The 26,627-nt window shown below is 43.0% G+C and overlaps 1 protein-coding gene across 6 annotated transcripts in view; it reads left to right on the plus strand.

The window, feature by feature from the left end:
- Positions 1–26,627, plus strand: part of NTRK2 (neurotrophic receptor tyrosine kinase 2) — a 384,661-nt gene that overhangs the window by 135,752 nt on the left and 222,282 nt on the right. For all 6 annotated transcript variants that reach the window (XM_068237090.1, XM_068237088.1, XM_068237097.1 and 3 more), the window contains 2 exons: positions 780–883; positions 4,538–4,637. In XM_068237090.1, the coding sequence (XP_068093191.1) occupies positions 780–883; positions 4,538–4,637 (204 nt within the window). The remainder of the gene's footprint in view (positions 1–779; positions 884–4,537; positions 4,638–26,627) is intronic.

Genomic DNA, 26,627 nt, shown 5'->3' on the forward strand with positions numbered 1-26,627 from the left:
TCCTATAAATCAGACATGTCAAACCTACAAGCACCTGCTTTTTGTCTGTCCCCATTTAAAGGAAACCTGAAGTGAGAGGAAAATGGAGGACTCCATATGTGTTTCCTTTTAAACATTACTAGATTCCTGGCAGTTCTGTTGATCACTTTGGCTACAGTAGTATCTAAAACACACACCTGAAACAGGCATGTAGTTGATCCAGCAAGGTATTTGCATGCTTGTTCAGGGTCTATGGCTAACAATTTTAGAGGCGGATGATTGACAGGACAGAAAGGCAATTTGTATGGTTTAAAATTAAATTAATGTGCCAGCCTCCATATCCCTCTCACAGATTCCTTTTGAAATGAATGGATTCCCTAAATGTGTTCTGGAATTCATCAGCAATGTCCTTTCTTATGTAGGGACTTGTTGTTACTGTAGTAGCCTATAACAGCAACTCGATACTAAATACTTAAAAGTTTCAATATGTTTCAGAAGTGGTGAACAAACTATCCAGGTGCTGCAGTATGTTAAGCATCTTAGTATACCAAATGGTGCCCTTGGCACATTTATTGAATTTAATCCAGCACTTAGGTCGACATGCCTTGTACGGATGAATGTCACACACTGTGTGAATGTGAGAGGAAAGTGGAGGAGGTACAGCTACATACACAATACCTGTTTATCTTTTTGCATGTGTGTTGCAGGCAATGTATAGAATAGACTGCAATGCATAATAAACTGCAGTTATTTATTGCTGTGGTGCTCTAACTGGCACTTTTCTTCTCTTCTATTTTAAGACTATGAGACCACCTCTAATGATATTGGTGGGACCAGCACAGACAATGGCACGGGTGCCACTTCTACGGATGTCTCTAATGAAGAAAATGAAGACAGCATTACAGTATGTATTTACTAAAGATTCTTTTATGTTACTAAGAAGGAAAGAATCACTAGAATTGTATTACTGCCAGAAGTTCTGTCTTAAAAAAAGGAGACTTTAATGTGTTTTATATTGGGATTGCCAGGAAATTTACAGTCAATCTGTTATAAGAGAAAAATGGGATCAGCTAATATTTTCTTGCTGCAATGCTGCTGACCTCTTAGTTACAATCACTTTTACATTGTTTACCTGGAACAAGTATCTACAGTATATGGGGTGTTTGGCCTTCCTGAGCTTCATGCCAGTTCCAGCTAAATGGCTTAGAAAGTTTAATACCCTGAGGATCACTATGAAGGCTTGTACACAGGTCCAACAAAGCACACAACCAATCCAACGACATAACCAACCGCACGGCAACCCGTTGATACAACCTGTATTTCCACACGGCCAAACCAACTAAATGATATGGCCGCATTCAAAACAAATACATGTCATACAAATGACTTGTACACACATGGCCAACTGCTCCATATCAGCCCAACAGTTGTGTTAGTTGAACTGCCAGTTGAATCAGGCAAACCGCCTGTTATCAGTCGCTCATCTAGTCGTTTGCCACGCGTACACACGCCAAACTATTGTTGAACAGACCAAGTTTGGACAATAGTTGGCCAGAATAGTTGCACGCACGTACAAGCCTTTACAGCTAGACACTAGGGATGGTTAATGAGATGCAAATCATTCCGAGTTGGAATATATATACAATTTGGACCAATTCAATTACACTGAGGGGAAATTTGATTGGTCCATTTTCAAAGTGCATGAATTGGCATGCAAAATGTGCATAATCTTGCATTCATTCAGAATGATTTTCATTTCATTTATCATTCCTACTAGAGAACTACTATTTAGCATTTTTCATGGTACCACCATATTACCCTTGTGGCTTCTTTGATGTAAAGGTTAGTGTTCTTACATAGTACATTTTTCCAGAATGCTTGTCTGAGCACCCCTGAAGCCACCTCAAGGGCATCTGGCCCTGGCTTCTATTCCCACAGCTGCACATGCAGGTGCTGGGAGTCTAGTGCTTGTAGTAGTCAGTGTTCCCGGCTGCTTCCTTTACTGGAAAGATTATGCATGTTCTCTTCTTTGGATTGTATAAAGAAGCTGAGGTCATTTACTATCTACTCTACCACTTCATGAAGGAAGTAGAGGCGCAGAATGTTAAATATCACTGCCTCATCCTTACCTCTGCAAGTTCTGGACCACTGTGAGTGCAGGTGAGGACGGCCAAGCATCTATGAGGACTTCTGAGAGTGAAGAGGGTTTAGGTGGAACAGACAACATTTCAGACATGTATAAGCACAGAATAAAAGCTTATACTGTACAAACTGAGGGATGACATACCAGTATCTTAGAAAGGGGACAAAATCAATAATGCAAGCATATTACATCATTCACTAGGTAATGAGGTGATTTTATCTATTATATATTACATTTTTAATAGGATGTAATTTGCTGCTGTGTACATCACAAACAATTTCCTTCCAGATGTTTCAAAAATGACAAAATACAAAAGCCCTAAGTTATCCAAACCAGATATGTAGACTTGTTGGGTTTACTAGTCATCTGTATATATTTTATTTTCATCCTTTTGTCAGGTTGATTTTGTTATGTCTCTGAACTCTGGCCCACTGATTCATTCATTGTTTTGGAAATGCTGCCTATCCACATCACCATCTTTTGGTCCCTTATCCCTATTACTGTCAGTATTTCCCAGTAGACACAGTAAATTATATAATACATTCAGTCTGCTATTGGTTAGCCAATGAAACTTTTACAGAAAGACATGTATGACACAATGCCTGTTGTTACATTACTATTTTGTGTACCATTGTTGAATGCTAGAATGACCCTCCCTGTGTAATATTGTTTAATGCTGTGACGTCTCCCCTAGCTATTGTACATAACATGTTAGCACTTTACAAATAAAGTTTAATATTAATATATGGCAAACAACAATTATAATGCCATGGTGCTACTTACCTAAATAGGTGATTGAAGTTCAAACACAAAATAAAAACTTTTTAGTTTTAGAAATTGTGAAAAAGTTTCTTAGAAATTTTTTTAAGTTCTTATTGGGAGATTTTTCACCCCAATTTTGTGTTGTGAAATGATATGGGTAAATCTGACCCACTATAACAGACAGCAACAAATTAAAGCAACTATTGTTGAGTAGGGAAGGGTTAGAACCTCATCAGGTTTATTGCTGTGCTCTTTCCCTGTCTCTGGGACCACTGAAATTCATATTACAATCACAGATGTCTATTGACGTCTCAGCGACAGAAATAGGCAAAATCTCCCCAATGGGGATACAGAGGTAAACAACTAAAATAGGTTTTTAGCACCATTTATTTTGGTACTGGTGGAGAGATTTAACTATGAAATCTCAGCTAGTCGTGCTATTTTTTTTTATCAGAAGGGCTTTTTTTTGTAGTTAAACCCCAATGCTTGGTACAGAAAACCCATTTGCTATGTCTAGTTGTATTTGCCCCCTTAAAGCTAACATCTTCCTGATGCCTTAGGGCTCTTTCACACCAGAGCCCTCTTTTGAAGTTTTAACGCAAAGTCTATACTTCGCGTTAACCAAGGTAAAAGGAAAGTCCATAGACTTTCCTTTTACCTTTCACACTGCGTTTCGATGCGTTGCGGTACGACGCTTCCCGGTGCATTTTATCGTCGGGAATCACTGTTTCCCCTTCGGGTTAATTAACTACTACCGCCGCTACTCAGCGTCACACCGGAGTTTCCCGATGACACGCCGCAACGCGTGCAGGAGCCGTTCTCCTGCACGCTTTCAGTGTGTAACCCACTTCTCTCACTAATATTAGCACTTGACCTGATGCCTAACCTACAAACTCTCTAGCCTTCATTTAGCCTGTCCCTTAACCCTAGCCACCCTAATCAAAGTCTAACCCTAACGAGTAACCCTGTAGGATACACACATTTCACTGTGATCACCTTTGTGATCACCACCCTGACAGCTGAAATCTTGAGCAAATCTTTGGCACCAGTATTTAAGCCAGATGCCAGTGTCCAAACTCCAGACTGGCTAACTCTTCAAATCCAGGACCCAACCTAACGCCTGGACATTTGGCTAAAACAAAGCTGAAGACCTGGTGCTCAAGTGAACAGTGAACAACCACCAAGAAAAATTGTCTCTTGGGTGCATACAAAACTTCTTTTTAATAATATTGTATGTAAGTTAAGATATGCATGTATTTTTCTATAGAGCTCTCATCATTTTTTGCATCTTCTGGGATTAAATAAAATAAGTTTTGTATGCACCCAAGAGCCAGTTTTTATTGGTGGTTTGTTCATTGTATTTCATTGGTATGGTGTATACAAACATTAGTAGTTAAATATACTTAATCTTTTCTTTGTATATTCTTGATAGGTTATTCACTGTGTGGTGGCCAATTTTTAGTGGTCTTAGCTCAAGTGCACAGTACTGTGAACAGCTGATTTGCTCCTACCCCCTTTCAACAGTGTCTAAAATTAAAATATGTTTACTGCAGTTGGACTTTGAAGACATAACTGCAAACTGTTTAAATTTTTCTGTAGTGAACTGAATGCTCTGCCTGCAGTTAATAAAGAGTTCTATCTGTGTCTTTGCAGGTTTATGTGGTGGTTGGTATTGCAGCATTGGTTTGCACCGGTCTGGTTATAATGCTAATCATCTTGAAGTTTGGAAGACACTCCAAGTTTGGATTAAAAGGTAGGACATATAGGCCTTTTACAATTTTCTCCAAATATTGTTTATCGGAATGTAATGTCTTTCAGGGTTTTTTTTGCAATCTACTGAACTTGAACTGCGTGTTTGTTTGCCAAATTGCCAGTTATAAGCTACGGTGGTACTTGGTGAAATGTATCCTGTTTCTTTGGAGGCCTGAGATTTCATTAAACAAATGCTAACTACCTCATGTCTTGTGATACCCTGTTCATAGAATACTTCTTGTGTGCAATATACAGTATATTCTCATTTTACAATATAGATCCGTAGAGTAAACCCCTATTGGTGACCTATAGCAACAAGATTTCAGTTCTCGTTATTTTAGATCAGAACAAAGGCAGGAATTGCCACAGCTGCTCGTGAGAGCACAGTGGGGTGTGAGAGCAAGGAGTGGACCCCTGAGCTTTCTGGAATGTTCACGAAGCTCGTCCTGGCCCAGTTCTTGCAAGCTGGATGCTGTGGAAGCTGTTACTCCTCTCTGATTATTCATTATCTGGATTATTCTGCATTGTGTTTTGGCGATTGCCTTTATAAATGTACAAAGTATCTCCAAATGACTGTACTGTGTGCTGTTTTTGTGAAAATGAATGAATGCTTAAATATGAGATTGTTACCATCTTCTTAATACTGTCCTGAACGCTGATGTACTTCTTCAGTGTTTTGAAATCCAGTTTGATAGCTGCCTATGCCTGGAGCAATGGTGCTTTTCCAAGACTCAGCTGTCAGTGGTCAGTTAGACAGATCAGTGTATTTTTGTGGAATGTACACAACTCTGACTGGAGTGACAGATGACATGTAGATAAATATCATGTAAAGTTTGCATAGAGTTGCCTCTAGGTGTATCAGAGTTTTATCTGTCTACCAAGACTGTTCACTTGTGTGCTGGCTGGATGACTTCGGGACTTATTACTCACGTATGAAATATTTCACCTCTATGTTTGCATGTTATTGTTATGACATAACTGCTATACACGTAATTGTTTTTTTATACAGTGTTTATTTGTAACTGTGTCAGAAGTATTCAATTACACTATTTAAATTTGCAGTCACGCTTGCTGCCAAGAATCTGCGAGAATCTGGACATTTTGCTATGGTGTTGCCCTGATAGGGAATTATAAGAGATTCTTTTTAGGCAAGAAGAAGGAACCTTTCTTCATTCAGAAAATGAAACAGGAGGTTCAGGCTACAGCATACTGTCAGTCACAATACTATTGGCTGAACAGAAATGCAGAGCTCTGGCTCACAAGGAACCATCCAATGTGCTCCAGATACTCTGCTCCCATCATGCTTTGCAATGTAAGATTAGCACAATATACAAGTGAAACAGCACGTGAGCAAATTAACAATACCACAGAGATCAAAACTCAAAACGCACATCAAACCCAACTAACTAATTAGTAAGGAAATGGTATTTACAAATATAAAACCAGGTGAGGTACAGTATCGGCAGGCAGAAGATTAGTCAAGAACATAAATCAGGTCAAATCAGGAAGTCAATAGAGCAGGCAGGTGCAGCGACAGGGAACAGAGACAAAGGAAAGATCAGGAATTCAGAAACAGCAGATAGCTACTGTGATATTCTTGCATCTGGACAGAGGAAAGGGCAGTCCTTAAATAGGCAATGCATTAGCAAAAACATGATGCAGCGGGTGGTCAAGTGATCCTGCTGAAACTAGTGCTCTTCCTACCAACCACAGATCAGTCAGAGAACTACAAGTCTTAAGGCCCGTTCACATCTGAAATCGCAAAACCTTGCGCGAGTGATTTTACTGTGACTAGCGCAGTAAACGTCACTGTACACTTCTGCGATTCAGAGCGATCGTGGACAGCGCTTTACTAAGCACTGTACCGCAATCACTCCAAAATCGTGGCAAAAATACTGCAGGTAACGCGTTTTGCGATTGGCGCTGATCGCAAAACGCCTAGGATAGGTGCCATTTGCGGCAGTGAGAGCAGTGCCATAGGTTAGAATAGCACTAGAGCTTTGGTGATTAGCAGGAATCGCCCGCTAATCACCCTAGTGTGAATGGGCCCTTAAAGTCTGTGAAAAGCCACCTGCTGGTGAATTATGGAAAAGTTTCATAGTCCCTGCACACACTGCCACCAGCAGGCAGACCTGGGAAGTGCAGGATTTGTTACAAGTAATCTCCAGCCGTTTGTGCACATGCAGGGAAATGTTAAATGATTACCTCCATTAGCTGCCCAGTGTCCTCAAGCGTATAAATAGAAAGAAAGCCACTAACAATACAAGTTAAAATATAGACAAACAATAGAGGTGTTCATTATTAGAGCCTAAATGTCCGTTAAATATGCGTTAAATTCTGTTCTTCCATTTCAAATGTAACTAAAGGCCCCTTTAGTTTCACTTATTTGATTATATGGTGTTGAGTATGTGTTTTAAAATAGATTATTCTGTACTAGTTCATCCTCCAGCTATGTGACAGCTAGATATATGGTATTTCCACTGAGCAGTGTTGGATCTTTCTTCCAGTAACCTAGTGGCTGCAATACCTGATTACTGTAGAAGCCTAAAGGTTAGGAATGATTCATAGCTTGGAATAGCTTACTGCTTCCAATTGGCTACTGGTGTATACCTAGGGCACTGGAGGAGGGTTTCCTGCTGTCACTATGCACACATAGCACAGGGCAGTGAGATGAGAGGCAGTTGCTTCTCTGTACTTTATCTATGTACTATACCTGGAAACAGAGCCAGGTATTCATATAACCTCATAATAAATATACCATGCAACAATCGTCTCAAGAGATGCTTTTGTTGTAAACAGTATATGGGGCCTGCCAAGGTAGTACTGTATATGTTTACTTCATATGTTTGCTCTTTGTTTTTTGTAGCATTGCTAGGTTTTGATCCAATACAATATCCCTACATACATAAAGATGTTGTGCTGATTCACTCCTATATGCATATATATTCACTCCTATAAGGTTGCAGAATTAGTTACCTGTTTCATTTTTGCTGGAATGATCCCTTGCCATGTTGGGCATCATCTACCTGTGTGTGAATACCATAAACTAGCAGGGTCCATGTGAAACTGTGCTTGGAGTTGAGCTTTAAAGTGTGCTGCTATAGCAACATAGAGGGAGCTATTGTTGCTGGGAACGCGAAGAATCACTCGCGTTCCCAGCCTGTCGGGTCCTGACGGCGAAACCGGAAGTGGTCGCCGGCGGGACCAGGAGGATCGGAGAGAAACGCCGAGGGCACCGATCAGCTGCAGGGGGCTGAGGAAAGCCCCAGGTGAGTAGAACTCATTTTTTTTCACTTAAGTGCCTCTTTAACCAGCCGGGCGGTATGGACGAGCTCAGCTCGTCCATCACCGCCGGAGGCTGCCGCTCAGGCCCTGCTGGGCCGATTTTAGTGAAATAAAAAGCAGCACACGCAGCCGGCACTTTGCCAGCCGCGTGTGCTGCCTGATCGCCGCCGCTCTGCGGCGATCCGCCGCGAGCAGCGGCGAAAGAGGGTCCCCCCAGCCGCCTCAGCTTAGCGTAGCCGGAACAAAAAGTTCCGGCCAGCGCTAAGGGCTGGATCGGAGGCGGCTGACGTCAGGACGTCGGCTGACGTCCATGACGTCACTCCGCTCGTCGCTATGGCGACGATGTAAGCAAAACAAGGAAGGCCGCTCATTGCGGCCTTCCTTGTTTATTCTGGGCGCCGGAGGCGATCAGAAGAACACCTCCGGAGCGCCCTCTAGTGGGCTTTCATGCAGCCAACTTTCAGTTGGCTGCATGAAATATTTTTTTTTTTATTTAAAAAAAACCCTCCCGCAGCTGCCCTGGCGATCTTAATAGAATGCCAGGGTGGTTAAAGACTATCTGTACTTTTCTTCTTTTAGCCCCCTCCTTCCCAAACTCACACTATCCCTAACTATGCCTACGGTGGGCACATCTCCTCCATACCTCCATCCAACTACTCCCATTCTCCAAAACACACAAAGTTCTACTCACCCCTCCCTTGGCTACTTACTGATGTGGCACAGGAATTGTGGGGGGCAAAGGAGTCAAGACAGAACACTGACTGAAGCAATGCACTCAGAGATTCACCTCCTCCATGCACTGTCTGGCTGGATATTGGGGTCACGTGACCCTGAAGATGAAGATGTGAGTATAGGGGTCTGCAATATTAAATTAGTGAGGGGGATTTGTTAGAAGAAAATAAATAACTGCAATTGGGCTTTAGGGCAACATAAATCTGTAGTAACAGTCATAATAATCATAATTGTTGCTATGGGGCCCAGCATGGGGTCAGTCAATGTATAAACTGCTCACTGCGCTTTTCATAAATGAGAGGGAGAACAAGTGGGGTGCATTGGCCAGGAGGCACGCAAAACTTTTGTGTGGGTACCCCATGATTTCCCCAATCTGTCTCTTTTTCGCATTACACCATATTTCATAGTATCATACTTTAGTTAAATTGATCAATTTGTGTGTATTTTTTCTTTATATTTACAGTATGTATCTTTCTATCTTTCATCTGCTTTTCTTGGTTAGATTTTCACATGTGTAAAAACATTTCCTGAATAAGTAAGTTAAATACAGAACATGGGCAGATAGAAGAAGATTGGCTTAATAACAGAGCTAATAAATGTATAAATCAGTGTAACTAAGGTTACAAACCACAGATACAAAAACTGATTTCAATGACTGTAGTAACAACAGCTGTAACTAAGTGTTGAGAAAACAATATCAACAAAATTAACAGGTGCTGCCATGTTCTCTGGAAGATCTCCAGGTTTCTGGAGCGGTGATGCAAGACATGTAACTAGTGGTTAGCATCAACTATATAAGAAATAAGAAATAGAAAAACACTGTAGTTTCATGTACAAATTCTGACTCCTGTGCACTAGATACTTTTTTTTGCTTTTGTATATTATAAAACTTGTGGAGTATTTAATCAGATTGAGCCAATTTATGGTCTCAGTTCTGGTTGTTTTTTTAAAAACCACTTCACAACTGAGGGGTTTTACCCTTTCAGCATCTAAGCAATTTTCATCTTTTAGCTCTCCTCCCGTTCATTTGGCAATAACTTTATCTCTACTTATCACAATGAAATGAACTTTATCTTGTTTTTTGCATCACTAATTAGGCTTTCTTTGTGTGGTACATTATGCCCTGAATTATTTTATTCTAAATGTTTTTTAATGGAAAAATAAGAAAAGATATGGAAAGAAATCCTTATTTTTCTGTTTTCAGCCATTATAGTTTTTAAATAATGCATGCTACCATCATTAAAATCCACATAATTTATTTGCCCATTTGTACCGGTTATTACACCATTTAAATGATTTTCCTATCACAATGGCTGGCACCAAAATTTTATTGGGAAATATAGATGCATTTTTTTCAGTTTTGCATCCATCACTAATAACAAGCCCATAATTTATAAAGTAACAGTAATATACCCTCTTGACATACATATTAAAAAAGTTCAGTCCCTAAGAAAACTATTTATGTATTTTTTTTAATTGTAATTTATTTTATTTTATTTTATTTTACAAAAAACAAATGTTGGTAACTATTGGGGAGTGTGGGAGGTAAGGGGTTAATTTAAAATGTAAAAATAGGTCTGCATTTAAAAAAATGCTTTTAGATGTAGTTTTACTATTTGGCCACAAGATGGCCGCAGTCTTTTTTTAATGGTTCCTGTAAATTAAATATGTATGCTTACAGGAAGTGTACCGAGGATGGGAAACTTTTACTTATCAGAATGATTGCGCGGCTTCTCATAGAAGCAGCCGATCATTGCTACTGGGACTTAGATTAATGAATGGGAATTCGTTTCTCATTCATTGATCTATTGGCGAGCGGACGGCAACGTGAACGAGTGCACCAGTGAGCGGGAGCGTGGACAGCAGTGGTGGCAGTGGGGGAACGTATATTTACTCCCCTGGGCGTTTAAATGAAGTCTAAAGTGGAGTAGATAGACTGTACAGAAGCTGTAAAGTGGTGTTAAAGCTAAAATCTAAGCTTCAATAAGCCTAAACAAATATTCCATAGAGAGATAAAACTGGAGCCTACAATATGTAACTTCCTTCGCTTACCTACACTAAGGACCCTTTACTACTAGGGGTTGTTCGCTGACCTACACTAAGGACCCTTTACCACTAGGGGTGGTTTGCTGACCTACACTAAGGGCCCTTTAGCACTAGGGGTGGTTCGCTGACCTAAACTAAGGGCCCTTTACCACTAGGGTTGGTTCACTGACCTACACTAAGGGCCCTTTACCACTAGGGGTGGTTCGCTGAGATTCCCCACATGTGAATTCGGAAAAGTAATTGAAGACTGTTGAAATCAATAGGCTGCTTCCAAGTTCACATAATACTAGTTATCTTAATTTTTTCTTTGCAAGATAGATGTTTTTCTCTCCCCATTTTTTATTATGGAAATCACAGGAGCAGTAACGAGAAAGTATTTTTTTTAAAATCATTTATTGGATGTATGTGAATTATTTCCTTATTATCCCTAAAACACACCAACTAGTCTGTGAAAAAGAGAAAAGAGGAAGTAGAAGGCGTACTCTAGAGATTCACCTCCCAGACACTGGCCTGGATTATACTATCATGTGCAACACACCAGATGTACACTGTGACTTCATGTTACTTACAATAAGAGATAAACTTAGACATTTACAAGGAAGGAGGTATGTTTGCTAATACTAAGTCTAGATACAAAGGTTTGCATCATTGGCCATGTTTCTTGCAGGAGCATTCCTTTTGAAAATATAAAGCAAAAATATTTGCCATATGTTTTTGTGTTGCTGACATTTTACAATGGAATTTGCTTTTGTCAAAGCAAAAATTATCACTGTTTATTAATAATATTTGATATAGTGCCCTCATCTGGATAAAATAGAGATGCAGCTACAACATAGGTATTTATTCCGAAATATGCATTTGTAGAATTGACAATCATTTTGAGGATATGCAGATTCCCTTTGTCAATGTACGGGAAAGTGCAAATGGATGCACATGGTCATGGATGCTCGCCCAATTTAAGTCAATGGGTGGATCACAGCAGGTCATACTTTGTAAAAAAAATCTTGTTGGTGTTGCTTGCACGATGTATATTCAGAATACCAACTGCAGCTTTCTGGCCATTTATTTCCATTTATTTTCTAATGTGAACAATTGCACACATATCTTAACATACAAAAGCCTTCGTATCTGAAATCCAGCATGCAAAAATGTGTGTGCAATTGCTAAACACAGTGTGAAGGTTTGAGTTTGAGGAAATTATAAATTCGATATAAAAACTTGGTTAGACTAGATCTAGGGATCTAACTCTAAATGTGACGTAGTAGTGACGAAATGTCTTCTAGAACAGGAAAATCTTGGTAATTAAAATGTTAATATTTGGTATTATAATTCAGACTGGTCATTAATGCCTGGTACACACCATGCAATTTCCCGTCAGATAGACGGGACAAAGCGATTTTTCCTACCAGGTCCAATCTGATTTTCTGATCGATTTTCTGATCACTTCTATACAAAATTGATCAGAAAAACTACCAGAAATCAGATTGCATGGTGTGTACCAGGCATTAAGGCTACTGCTTGCTTTACTCTAGAGTAACCCCCTGCTGTAGACAGGCAGGTGAATTTGGAAGGGCTTATATGAACAGCAGCTCCCTATTTGCCTTCCTTGATTTATAAAGAGTATGCTAATGTAATCCAGCTTCTGTTGTGTAAACTTCTGAAATAAAGTAGAAAACCTGCTTTAATGCTGTGAGGAGGGAATCATTGCTATTCTGCATCCTGCTAGCAGAGCTGTGACGTTCCAGGAATACAGAGTGGAAGTGCTGAGCTAGACATATGGTTAACTGGCCCTATAATGGACTGGAGAGTAAAAGTACTTCTGGGTATTGTATGGAGCATCTGGACAGCTGGTCTCATTAGGAAATGTAAGGTGAAAGTGCTTTTATTTCTATTTGCATAATGTTGCCCTACAGGTTTTTTTTCAAGCACAGTTTTACTGTATATATGTATACTGGCCATGCACAGCACCTTAACAATTTGATGGTTACCTGCGATGCAAACATGAGATCATGCATGAGTTATGTATAGGAATACCATGCACTATTTATTACTAGGTTATTATAAAATTCATTCTGCATTTGTTTGTCTGATCCTGCATTTCTCTTGCAATGGAGCAGGTTAGGACTGACATTTGTTGAGCTAGTGAATTCTCTATTTGACACATAAAATATTAGTTTCCTTGTAACTGCTCCTATTCTTCACCAGGCACTCAGGGCTAGATTTCTGGAAAGGCCAAAAAGGACATGGCCTAAGGGGATACCTTGAGATGAAAGGGGGCTTGCCACGTATGAAAGAGGAAGCTGAAAATGGGGAGCAACATGTGAAAAAGGGAAATTGATGCTCAAGTGAGCTGTTCATGAAAGAGAGGGGCTACAGTACATGGAGGATACACATGGAAGAGGGGCTGCGCATGGAATGGGAGGGGCTACAGTACATGGAGGATACACATGGAAGAGGGTCTGCACATGGAATTGGAGGGGCTACAGTACATGGAGGATACACGTGGAAGAAGGGGCTGCACATGGAATGGGAGTTGCTACAGTACATGGAGGATACACATGGAAGAGGGGCTGCACATGGAATGGGAGGGGCTACAGTACATGGAGGATACACATGGAAGAAGGGGCTGCACATGGAATGGGAGGGGCTACAGTACATGGAGGATACACATGGAAGAGGGGCTGCACATGGAATGGGAGTTGCTACAGTACATGGAGGATACACATGGAAGAGGGGCTGCACATGGAATGGGAGGGGCTACAGTACATGGAGGATACACATGGAAGAGGGGATGCACATGGAATGGGAGGGGCTACAGTACATGGAGGATACACATGGAAGAGGGTCTGCACATGGAATGGGAGGGGCTACAGTACATGGAGGATACACATGGAAGAGGGTCTGCACATGGAATGGGAGGGGCTACAGTACATGGAGGATACACATGGAAGAAGGGGCTGCACATGGAATAAGAGTTGCTACAGTACATGGAGGATACACATGGAAGAGGGGCTGCACATGGAATGGGATGGGCTACAGTACATGGAGGATACACATGGAAGAGGGTCTGCACATGGAATGGAAGGGGCTACAGTACATGGAGGATACACATGGAAGAGGGGCTGCACATGGAATGGGAGGGGCTACAGTACATGGAGGATACACATGGAAGAAGGGGCTGCACATGGAATGGGAGGGGCTACAATACATAGAGGATACACATGGAAGAGGGTCTGCACATGGAATGGGAGGGGCTACAGTACATGGAGGATACACATGGAAGAGGGGCTGCACATCGAATGGGAGGGGCTACAGTACATGGAGGATACACATGGAAGAGGGGCTGCACATGGAATGGGAGGGGCTACAGTACATGGAGGATACACATGGAAGAGGAGCTGCACATGGAATGGGAGGGGCTACAGTACATGGAGGATACACATGGAAGAAGGGGCTGCACATGGAATGGGAGGGGCTACAGTACATGGAGGATACACATGGAAGAGGGGCTGCACATGGAATGGGAGGGGCTACAGTACATGGAGGATACACATGGAAGAGGGGCTGCACATGGAATGGGAGGGTCTACAGTACATGGAGGATACACATGGAAGAGGGGCTGCACATGGAATGGGAGGGGCTACAGTACATGGAGGATACACATGGAAGAAGGGGCTGCACATGGAATGGGAGGGGCTACAGTACATGGAGGATACACATGGAAGAGGGGCTGCACATGGAATGGGATGGGCTACAGTACATGGAGGATACACATGGAAGAGGGTCTGCACATGGAATGGAAGGGGCTACAATACATGGAGGATACACATGGAAGAGGGGCTGCACATGGAATGGGAGGGGCTACAGTACATGGAGGATACACATGGAAGAGGGGCTGCACATGGAATGGGAGGGGCTACAGTACATGGAGGATACACATGGAAGAGGGGCTGCACATGGAATGGGAGGGGCTACAGTACATGGAGGATACACATGGAAGAGGAGCTGCACATGGAATGGGAGGGGCTACAGTACATGGAGGATACACATGGAAGAAGGGGCTGCACATGGAATGGGAGGGGCTACAGTACATGGAGGATACACATGGAAGAGGGGCTGCACATGGAATGGGAGGGGCTACAGTACATGGAGGATACACATGGAAGAGGGGCTGCACATGGAATGGGAGGGTCTACAGTACATGGAGGATACACATGGAAGAGGGGCTGCACATGGAATGGGAGGGGCTACAGTACATGGAGGATACACATGGAAGAGGGGCTGCACATGGAATGGGAGGGGCTACAGTACATGGAGGATACACATGGAAGAGGGGCTACACATGGAATGGGAGGGACTACAGTACATGGAGGATACACATGGAAGAGGGGCTGCACATGGAATGGGAGGGGCTACAGTACATGGAGGATACACATGGAAGAGGGGCTGCACATGGAATGGGAGGGGCTACAGTACATGGAGGATACACATGGAAGAGGGGGCTGCACATGGAATGGGAGGGGCTACAGTACATGGAGGATACACATGGAAGAAGGGCTGCACATGGAATGGGAGGGGCTACAGTACATGGAGGATATACATGGAAGAGGGGCTGCACATGGAATGGGAGGGGCTACAGTACATGGAGGATACACATGGAAGAGGGGCTGCACATGGAATGGGAGGGGCTACAGTACATGCAGGATACACATGGAAGAGGGTCTGCACATGGAATGGGAGGGGCTACAGTACATGGAGGATACACATGGAAGAGGGTCTGCACATGGAATGGGAGGGGCTACAGTACATGGAGGGTACACATGGAAGAGGGGCTACACATGGAATGGGAGGGGCTACAGTACATGGGTGATACACATGGAAGAGGGGGCGCTGCTGCACAAGAAAGAGGAGACACAACATACTTGGCCTAGGGGCAGAAAAAGAATAAATATAGCCTTGCAAGCACTTCTGCTCTGATATCCTGACATCATCTGCCTCCGCATGACCTGTGTTGCCCCCGGACCCCCTACCAAGCCTGCCTAACCTGCACCTCTTGTTTGCCAAACTTTAACCATGACTCCTTCATAACCACTCCCACAACCTTTTATTGTTATCCATAAGTGTAATATTGGCCCTACCCCCAAACAACAACACAATCATTCTCTTGATCCCAGCCTACATCCATGATTCCAGTAAACAAGCTCCAGATCTATAGTTAACTCTATCCTAATCCTATAAGTTTCCTTTACTCCAGCTGATAACACTAGCTTGAAGACAAAAAAGATGCACAGGTACAGCACTGCTTTTTAATGTCTGGGTAATTTGTATAAAGTATAATAAAGTAAATACATGTATCAGCACTCGAAGTGCGAGTGGGTGCTAGGGGCACATGGTCAACGTCTGTTTCGCATCTGCCATTCTTCTGGAGCCAATGTGCGCAGTAATCGCACTACTAAGTCAGGTCGGTCTGTTTACTTCATTGCATTGTATACAACTGACCGTCATTAAAAATCCCCTGTATATCTTTTTGTCTTTATGAATTGATTCTACACTATCGGTACTGAGCGCGCTGAGAGCTAAGAATTACCACACCTACTATTCAACCTACTGCGGACTGTGCATGGACAACCAAATGATTGACCTAACTCTAGCTGAAAGAGGCACTGTAGTAGCATAGCAGAATGCTGTAAATTATTCAGGATACCCACTTTTACATTAATTATGCTGGTTTTAGCTGACCATGTGCATGACAAGTTCTTCTCTTATCTCAATTCTTACATTCCCTGACCTTCCCAATCTAAAATATTGGAGGCAAAAATCACTGGTTTTGCAATGTTCTTTGTCTCATTAAACAACATTAACAACCACAATTTCTATAGATTACTAGTAATAACCAATAGATGAAGTATGAGTATCAGGGGAAGTTCACATAGAAAGCACGTATCTATATAGGGTCCTATTCAAGTGTATCATTCTGTGAATGTGCACTTTATACTTTTAAGGAAACAGACTGCGCCAGGTTAAATGTATTGTAGTAAAACTGCAATAACATTCATTTATAACATTACATGTAGATATTTTCCCTATCTGTTCCAATCAGGTATTTTTGTTTTTCTTTTCTCTGAACGGTTTGCTGGGTAGAAGACTGGAGAGTATACAGCTTTTCTAGCAGTGTAATTATTGGGTTCTTGAGGATGGAAAGCAGGCTGTATTGTAGATTCAGTGGGCAGTTTGCAAGGAAGGAGATTACTATAGCAACCGCTCTCAATCTCAAACACAAATGCATCCTGATTTCAAAGAACTGAATAGATACATTTAAAAATGTATGAGGGTTCAAACATGGTTCATCTATATGTTAGTGCTCAAAATTGTCTGGGGAGAAATGCGCAGTAACTCCCCCCCTCCCAAACTGCTGTTTCAAGATCCCTCTGCTGCTTTAAAGCAGGTAAGAACTCACTACAGTTCACCCTTGTTTATATACATTGAGATATGGCTATACATAACAAACTTACCATTTTCTAGTAATTCTTGGGTCTCCGTGTCACAATACATTTTCATTTGTTTCTTGCCTGTGTACTCGGTCAATGCAGCCATGTTTGATCTGAGTTTCCTTTGCATTCTGTTCCAAACCGAGCGTGTTCTGTTGTGCTTAGTTTGACAATTTGCCAACACAGTATGAACACAGTGTGGACACTGCACACATGGAATTTGTTGGCATGTCATGTTTGCACAACATGCTCTCAAGCCTTTATATTTATAATTGTCCTTGGTTTAAAGTAATGCTGTAGAGGTGAGGCTGTATGGTGGAAACATGGTTATTTTGCAGCCCTGATTTTTTTATGTTTGGCTAGTCCAATTATCTCTTAAGGCCTGTCTCCACTAGTGAGTTTTTCTGTGCATTTTCCGCACAGGAAAACTGAGAACTCATGTTAATCAATGTGCTAGTTCACACGTGAATGAGTTTTTCACATGCAGAAAAACGATTGTCAGCAATGCAGCACTGTCAGACAACTCATACAGAAAAACTGATGCACAGAAAACTGACGATTGGAGACAGGCCCTTATGTCACAAAAACAGACTGTTCAGGTGCCCATTAATGGTACAATTTTTTCCCCAAATGTGATCTTTCAATGCGATTTGAATGATCGAATTGTATAGAAAATTCGCTGTTTATGAAGGCAATTGATAAGAAACGATTCTTTGGATTGCATTATCGGATAAAATCGATCCGAAAGTTGGATTTTATAATCTAATTTTAAGAAAGAATCATACAGTAAATTTCAACAATCGATAATTGCCTTCAGATTAATTTCAATCATTCAAATTGCATTGAAAGATCGTATTTAGTAATAAAATGTTACCGTTAATGGGCGCCTTTACATTAACTGGCTGTCTCCCAAACTGGCTTGGACTGTGGTAGTGATATAGAGTATGAGCCCCTTCTAAAGGTCCATACCTATGACACAATTTTTTTCAGCGATTCGTCTCGTAATACACAACTTTTTTGTGTCAATCAAACATTTGCACGAATTTGCGTCATGGGTAAGTTTGCACGATTCCATTATGATCATGACTGCCACGGCGCATCACATCTTTAACATCCCCAGTGACTCCTGCGCAAAGTCCCATGTGTGCCCGTCGTGTGCCGTCGCATATTCCCGCTGTGGATGGATCAAGGAATGCTCGTTTGTCGTGTCATGTCTCTGCATAATATAGTACACTACATACATACTAGAAATGAATAATACTAATACAAAATCAACATTTTGACAGCACTCCAGCTACAAATGGGGCTTCATTAATCCCTAGTAAGGGCCAGAAGTAGTGTCAGCTCCATATGATGTCACTGCTTGCCACACTCCCTGTTCCACATGACCATGTTTCATCTTCTGCAGCAGTGCAGAGGTCAGAGTATGACACTGTTGATGGCGTGTTTTTTCGGTTTCACTGCTTTTAAAGGATACTGAAGGTGACTTGGTTTGTACTAATGGAGGCAGCAGGTATGTATGGGCAGGAGTCCTCATGCCTAGCTCTCCCACCATTCACCTCCGCCCCCTCTGTTCCCTTGTCAAAGCCCCTGTAAGCGCAAAGAAGAATGTGCCCACTGCAGCTATGTTTTAGATTAGCAACAGGGAACACTGGGAGGGGCAAACTATTCCAGCACTTTTTTTTTTAAATGCTAGTGTATGTAATACTTTAGTGTGGTTAAAATATTTTAAACTAAGCTAATTTCAATATACTTGCATTACTGATTTTAGATCTGTTTAAAGCGCTGGCAGCATACTACCATGTGATCCGTGCTGCAGGCAGATTGAAAGAAAAGGAGATGTAGAAACAGAACACTCAGTAGCTAAATTGCTATCAGTACATGCAGTGTTTAACAGGTTAAACTGTACATACTGTAAGTGACTTGTCAATATGATAACATGATTAGTATGAACAATGAAAATATACTGTATTTTCTGTGATTTAATGCATACGTAATTACAAGTGTATTAACATACAGAATTAAGAATAGGCTGTGCAGACCCTTGATCACCATCTTCATGTGCTGATCCTGATAAAGTAGAACTTCTCTTTCTGGGGCAGCCAAATACACTGCGTTACATCACTTCCTGGCTTTCTGAATGCTTACATTTTCATAGAAAAGGAAGTGACGTGTTCTGTACCCGCTAACCACGGTGAGAGCAATGGATTACTATGGGTTGTTATGAGCACAAGAAACATTAGAAGACTGTCAGTTAGGGAGGCATAGTATACCGTAAGTTTGGATTGACGCTATACTGGAGCGGCACTGTATCTGTATTGTGCAAATGTTTTGTACTGTTCCACAATCCATTGTAGATTCTGCTGCCATTCTGGAGCAGATGAGTGCAATAAATCAAATGAATGCCAATGTAATCTCTTGTCCATAACAATGTTTGTTGTTGGAGTTTTTCCACAACAGACGACAACAGACTCAAATGGAATGGGTTGATGTGAACTGACTCATAGAAAATAATTTCAGTCCTTTAATTTAATGCCTTTAATGCCTGCCAATCCCTCAGGTCTCCCCATCTATGAGCCCCCCTGGGCCCTGAAGTGTGTTGGCAGCAGAGCTTTCACTCACCTATCTGCTGGTGCATGTCTTCTTTCCACTGCCATGTGCTCCCCCTGTATCTTTTCTCCTGGGGTGCCTGCATCACATGATAAACACTATAGACCAGACACTAGAAGCTCTGAAGGATGTACCTTATGTAGCCACTAAAGGCCTCTAGTAATCAGCCTCTAGTGCTTGTCACATGACACAGGTGCCTCGGAAAGAAGAGACGGGGGGAGAGCACCGTCAGAACACACGTCTGCAAATAAGTGAGTGTAAGCTCTACTGCCAGCACTACATGTTGTTTGTCCCATAATCGAACGCCACTTCCACCACACTTCTGACCTGCTGATTATCGAGCGATATCTACGATCTGGCGCAATCAACCGATTCCACCGATTGTGGCCTGGAAATCAATTGATTGGGCATTTGTTTGCTGCATCAATTTCTAGCAGATTCAATTAGAGTGATCGTATCTACCTATCTAACGGATATCGGCTGTGAAATGTGTATGGCCACCTTTATACAGGACCCATAGCGCGTTACCTACACCACTGTTGGCAGCCAAGTTAAAAAATCTGTTCTTGGGTGTTATTATCAGGGAAGTTCAATCATACTGCTTTTTATTTACTTATCTAATCAGTAAGAAATGCAGTAAGCCAGTTATATCTGGAATAGCATAATTGTGAGTGGATCAATATGCTATACATAGCACAGAGACTAGAATAACATTACGTGAAGCCACAAATGCAAAGTTCTATTAACCTAAAGTGCAGATCACTGTTAGCTGAGATGATAGCACATTTATTAGTCTAAACCTAAAACCAGAAGCATTCATGTCGCTAAAAGCTTCCATAACAGTTTAGTCTGAAAGCAGCTGCAAGCTTTCATATTAAAGCGTTGGGATGAGCGCCGTGTTTTAGGCTAAAGTTTTTCATTGAGGTAAAATGCCTTTTATATTGACTTAAAGCAGAATTAAAGTCAAAACAGTACTGACCTGTCCATAGGAAAAAATGAAGAAAACAATAAAGCTTTGTTAGCAGCAGCATTATTTAGATACTTGTGGGTTCAGCGCCAGTGCATTTAACAGTAGAGTCCCGATTAACCGGATCTCAGGCATCCGACAGTCTCAACTAACCGGCATGCCAGGTGGGGGAGAATGGAATCATTCTTACTGTAGTTTGCAGAGTATTGTGCAGCGGAAGTGACTTATGGATCATCTGGTCACTGGTCTTCTCCTCTCCTACATCTCCCACCAGCTTTGCAGTGTCCTCGTCTGGCTCCCAGGTGTGTCATCTGACCTGCATCGGGTCACGTGACGCATTGGAGCCGTACACGGAGGATTGCGCAAAGCTGCTGGGAGCTGTAGGAGAGCAGCCCGGATGATTTGTAAGCGATTTGCTGCGCTCCACTGCATGTCACTCGGGGTGAGGTTAGTGTCATATTTATCGCTGGATGCTTGACTTCTCAAGCAACCGGTAAGAACACATATCCGGTATCAGGCAATGCCCGCCTGTGCTGGATAACTGAGACTCTACTGTAGTCACATGCAGGGGCATAACTACAAATCATGGGGCCCCCTAGCAACACTTTGATAGGGCCCCTTAATGTCCACAACCCTTCCTTTGCCTCTTCTTGGTGACCCCCACCGCCGGGGGCCATCAGGGTCTTCAAGCTCATAACATGTGTAGCCACAAAACACCTGATCTGGAGAATCAAAGTATGGTGAGGGGTAGTAGTTGCAAACACCCACACCTCTGCACCCCCCCCCCTACCCCCGCAGTTGCAGGGGCTGCTCCCCCTAGTTACACCCCTGTTCACCTGATTTGTACATGCAATGTTGTTTTTGGTGTTATTAGCACTTCCCCATTTCATTTACCTTTGGTCACCTTCACCAGCAGCACAAACACAAACTGAACACAAACTGTACTGCTGCGATCTGCTTTGCAGTATGCCATGGTATGTTCATTAAATCGGCCCTTAGAGAGAGATCGCGACTGGCAGGCTGTTTACAGATCTCTGCTCCGTAACTCAGCAGGGATGCATGATCTCCGATAATCTCCGCCCCCAGGTATTAGGTGGTAAAAATAGGTGGGTGGGATGGAGTGGGCTGAAAATTAAAATGATAGAAAGCCTTTACAGCTTAAATGAAACTAAGACATAACAAGAGTTGTTTAGGTGATACCTTTAAAGAGAACCCAGAAGCGGGTATTTTAAATCTTAAGAGAACACAGAGGCATTTTCTGTGCATAATTACATGCCTCTGTGTCTCTGTATTGCAACCTTAAGTTCCCCCCCCCCCCTGGGGTCTGCTGTGCCCCTCCCCCTTCCCTGTAAAAAGTGCCAGGCTAGTGACAATCTCCTTGTCGCTAGCCTTCTATTTACCTGTAGCCTGTCAATAATTTCACGCTCCCCCGCCGCTGCCCGCCTCCATGTGCTTCCTCCAATCGGAAGCTAAGCCGCGACCCAGGAAGTACCTCCCAGGTTGCGGGGGCGGGCAGCAGCAGGGACAGAGGCGGGGGAGCGCGCAATTATTGACAGGCTACAGGTAAATAGAAGGCCGGCGACAAGGAGATGGTCTCTAGCCTGGCGCTTTATTTCGGGGGAACACAGCAGACAAAGGGGGGGGGGGGGACTAGAGGCAGCAATACAGAGACACAGGCATGTGATTATGCACAGAACCTGCCTCCGTGTTCTCTTAAGATATAAAATACCCGCCTCGGGTTCTCTTTAAAGTGAATGGGAACCGCATTTAAAAAAAAATGAAGCAAATACTTACCTAAGTAGAGAGAAGGCTCTGGGTCCGTCTCCTTTCTCTGTGCCCTCTATCCTGTGCTGGCTCCCCCCGTTTCAATCCCTCACCGAAAGGGTATTTGGAAGTCTTCGGGAGCCGTGTCCTCCCAAAGACGTGCGGCTCCATATTGCACAGGCGTGAGCGTGCAAGAGAGCGTGCTTGCGCAGGTGCAGTACAGGGCCGTCCTTCTTCAGGAGCACTCGGGCTCCCTGAAGACTTCTGAAGCCTCCTTCGGCCGGATAAAGCAGTATTTGACTAAATTAGTCAAATACTGCTAGCGGGCGAGCCAGCACTGGAACGAGGGGACCAGGAGAGGAGCCGGAAGGCTCTATAGGACCCAGAGCCTTCCCTCTCCTTGGGTAAGTATCTATCTCATTTTTTTTAAATGCGGTTCCCATTCACTTTAATGACTAACTGTACAAGATTTCTTTGTAGGCTTTCAAAACTTTAAGTTTCTTCTTCAGACATGTTTTAGAACCTGATCAGAACCATCCAGTTCTGAAACATGCCAGGAGAAGAAACTTAAAGTTTCAAAAGCTTGCAAAGAAATCTTGTAAAGTTAGTCATTAAAGGTATCACCTAAACAACTCTTGTTGTTGTGTCTTCGGATTCTCTTCATAAATAACTAATACCCAGGGGAGGACTGGGACCTTTTGGCCTGGGGGGAAAACACAACCTAGAGGCCCTTTTACGCTATCCCCAGCCCAAATGCATACCCCAGTCCAAATAAATATCTATTTTGTGTGCAAATGTATGTAGTGTACATTTTAATGTTACATTAACTACATTAACTAGTTCCTGCAAAAAGGATGTTTGAAAACTATTTTGAAGGAGGAAGGATGGGAATACAAAACACCCGTGGGTGCTGTGGCAAAGGAAGGGGGGGGGGGGGGGGTTAGCTGCCAATGAAGCATGGATTCATCCTGGCTACTGGTAGTGGTGTGATGGAGTGGTGGATATATTCTTACCACAGTCTAGGCTCCTTAGTACCACCTGGCCAATGTTTACATGCCACAGCCTACCAAAATGTTGTTGCTGACCATGCCCATCCCTTCATGACCAAAGTGTACCTGATGGCTTCTGAAGGCTACCAGCAGGATAATGCACCATGTCACAAAGCTCAGATCATCTAAAACTGGTTTCTTGGACATAATGAGTTGAGTGTACTTCTTTGGCCTCCATAGTCATAAGATCTCAAGCCAATAAAGGAGTTTTGGAATGTGGTGGAACGGGAGATACACATCCCGAATGAGCAGCAACTGGGCGATGTTATCATGTCAATATAGACCAAAATCTCTGAGGAATGCCATGAAGACTTAAGGTAGTCTGGAGGCAAAAGTGGGTCCAATTCGGTACTAGCAAAATGTATAACTATGAGATACATCAATTTCTCCTATTATTGTGTTTCTTTTGGGTCATGTATTAGACTTCCATTCAGTGACTATTTGATTATGAGCCCCTCAATGGCAAATGCAGAAACAATTACTCCAAAATATCAAATGCAACAGTCATCCTCACTTACATAAAAGAATAATAAATACAGAAATGCAACAAGCATTACCCCACATAAGAAATGCTAACTTTTGCAACATATGAAAGCAGCAGTCATTAATCCACATATAAAAGCAGCAGTCATTACCCCACATATGAAAGCAGCAGTCATTACCCCATGTATGAAACAGCAGTCATTACTCCACATATGAAAGAACAGTGCACTCACTGTAGTGCACAAAAGCAATAACAATCCTCTTAGATTTAAAGACAGAAAAAAAGAGACGCTTTAAAACATGCCACTGCCACACCTCCAGCCACGTCACAAATAAGTGTGTGGCCCGCAAAGCCATGGTGAAAAAGAGATTGTGGTCATAAAAGGTTTTGAGTAGTGCTCATGAGAGGAATAACATGTACATAAATCTATCAGCAGTGGCCCCCCTCTCCCTGAACAGAAAATAAGGCCCTAAATACAATATAAACAGACAGATGCAATGTAACAAAAAATAAATCTACTCTACAGTAAACAGTTCTTACGTAATATTCAAGAAAAAATATCTCCTACACCATAATTATGTAGCATGTTCCCTCAACAACAAAAATATTTTTTTTTTCTGCAGGGTGGGCATCAGACAACTTAACTTGCAGCATTCCTCCCAACAATATAATTAGGAAGCACTAGGTATTAAACAATATGTACCTAGATAGAAAGTGAAAAATAAAGCATAATTAGGCAGCACGTTCCCCAAACATAATTGCGGGCATTTCAAGTCAATGAGCAGGGATTCTCCCAAACTTGCTTGGCAGGGCTGGATTTACCATAAGACACTGTAGGCATGTGCCTACATGCGCCTGATGATGGAGAGGCAGCTCATACCTTTCCCTGAGCGCCTCCCTCCCTGTGCAGAGTCTGAGAGGTTCCTCACCCTGCTCTCTGCTTTCCACTGATGAATTCTCCCTTTAGTCAGTGGCACCACTAGCTACTTAATACTGAGGTTCCTCTTGCTACCTAATGCTAATGGACACCTCTAGCTACTTAATATTGAGGGTACCTCTAGCTACCTAATACTAAGGGGAACCGGTAGCTAACTATGATGGACAAGGGAACCAAGAGAAAAGTGACAACTGGGACAGCTAGCGCACTTGTGGTGCAGTTTGGTGGAGGTTTGGAGGGTTTATGGAGGGTGAAGTCTAGGGTGTCAGACTCAGGACATCCGTGCCTATAAGCTCTTGTGATGTAAATCTGGGCCTGTTGCTTGGTCACTTGCCCAGGCTGCCCGAATGGTACCTCTGGCCCTGGTGTTAGGTGTAGCAGTGGGAAAGTTAGTGTTAGAAGAAGCGGTAGTGAGTAGCAGCAGTACAAGAGTCAGTGTTAGAAATAATGGCAGCGAGTAGGGGTAGTAGGAGGGTTACTGTTAGGTGTAGCAGCAGTGAGACTAGGTGCAGCGGCAGTGAGGCTGGTATTAGGTGTAGCAGCTGAGAGGTTAGTGGTAGGTGTAGCGGCGGTAAGGTTGGTGTTAAGTGTGGCGGTGGTGAGTTTTGGTGACAGAGGTTAGTGCTAGGTGAGGCGGCAGTGAAGTTAGAGTTTTGTGCGGCGGCAGTGAGGTTTATGTTAGGTGCAGCATCAGCGAGGTGTGTTGGCAGTGAGGTTAGCATTGGGTGCAGCGGCAGTTAGGTTGGTTTTAGGTATGGTGCCACGAAGTGTGGCGGCAGTGAAGTTAGTACTAGGTGAGGTGGCCGTGAGGTTAGTGCTAGGTGCGTCAATGGTGAGGTTAGCGCTATGTGAGGTGGCAGTGATATAAGCGCTAGGTGCTGCAGCAGTGAGGTTGGTGTTAGGTGCGGTGCCATTGAGATGTGGCAGCAGTGAGATTAGTGCTGGGTAAGGCGGCAGTGAAGTTACTGCTAGGTGCAGAAGCGGTGAGGTTAGTGGAAGGTGTGGCAGCAGTGAGGTTATTGTTAGGTGCGGTGGCAGCGAGGTGTGTAGCGGCAGTGAGGTTAGCGCTAGGTGAGGCGACTGTGAGGTTAACCTTAGGTGTGGCAGCAGTGAAGTTAGGGTTAGGTGCGGTGTTGGTGAGGTTAGCGTTAGGTGCTGCAGTGAGATTAGCATTATATGCGGCAGCGAGATTATCGTTAGGTGCGGGGAGGTTAAGTGTGGCGGTGAGATTAACGATGAGATTAGTGTTCGGTGAAAATTTGAAATTACCAATAGGTGCGGAGGTAAAATCACCATTAGGTGCGGAGGTAAAATTACCATTAGGTGCTGTAGCGGTGAGGTTAGCATGAGGTGTGGCAGTAAGATTAGAGTTAGGTGCGGTGGTGGTGAGGTTAGCATATGGTGCAGCGGTGAGGTTAGCGTCAGGTGCAGCGGTGAGGTTAGCGTCAGGTGCAGCGGTGAGGTTAGCGTTAGGTGCAGCGGTGAGGTTAGCGTTAGGTGCAGCGGTGAGGTTAGCGTTAGGTGCAGCGGTGAAGTTAGCGTTAGGTGCGGTGGAGGTGAGGTTAGCGTCAGGTGCTGCGGTGAGGTAAGCGTCAGGTGCAGCGGTGAGGTTAGCGTCAGGTGCAGCGG

The sequence above is a fragment of the Hyperolius riggenbachi genome, chromosome 1 (assembly GCF_040937935.1).
Source record: "Hyperolius riggenbachi isolate aHypRig1 chromosome 1, aHypRig1.pri, whole genome shotgun sequence".
Classification (NCBI taxonomy): domain Eukaryota; kingdom Metazoa; phylum Chordata; class Amphibia; order Anura; family Hyperoliidae; genus Hyperolius; species Hyperolius riggenbachi.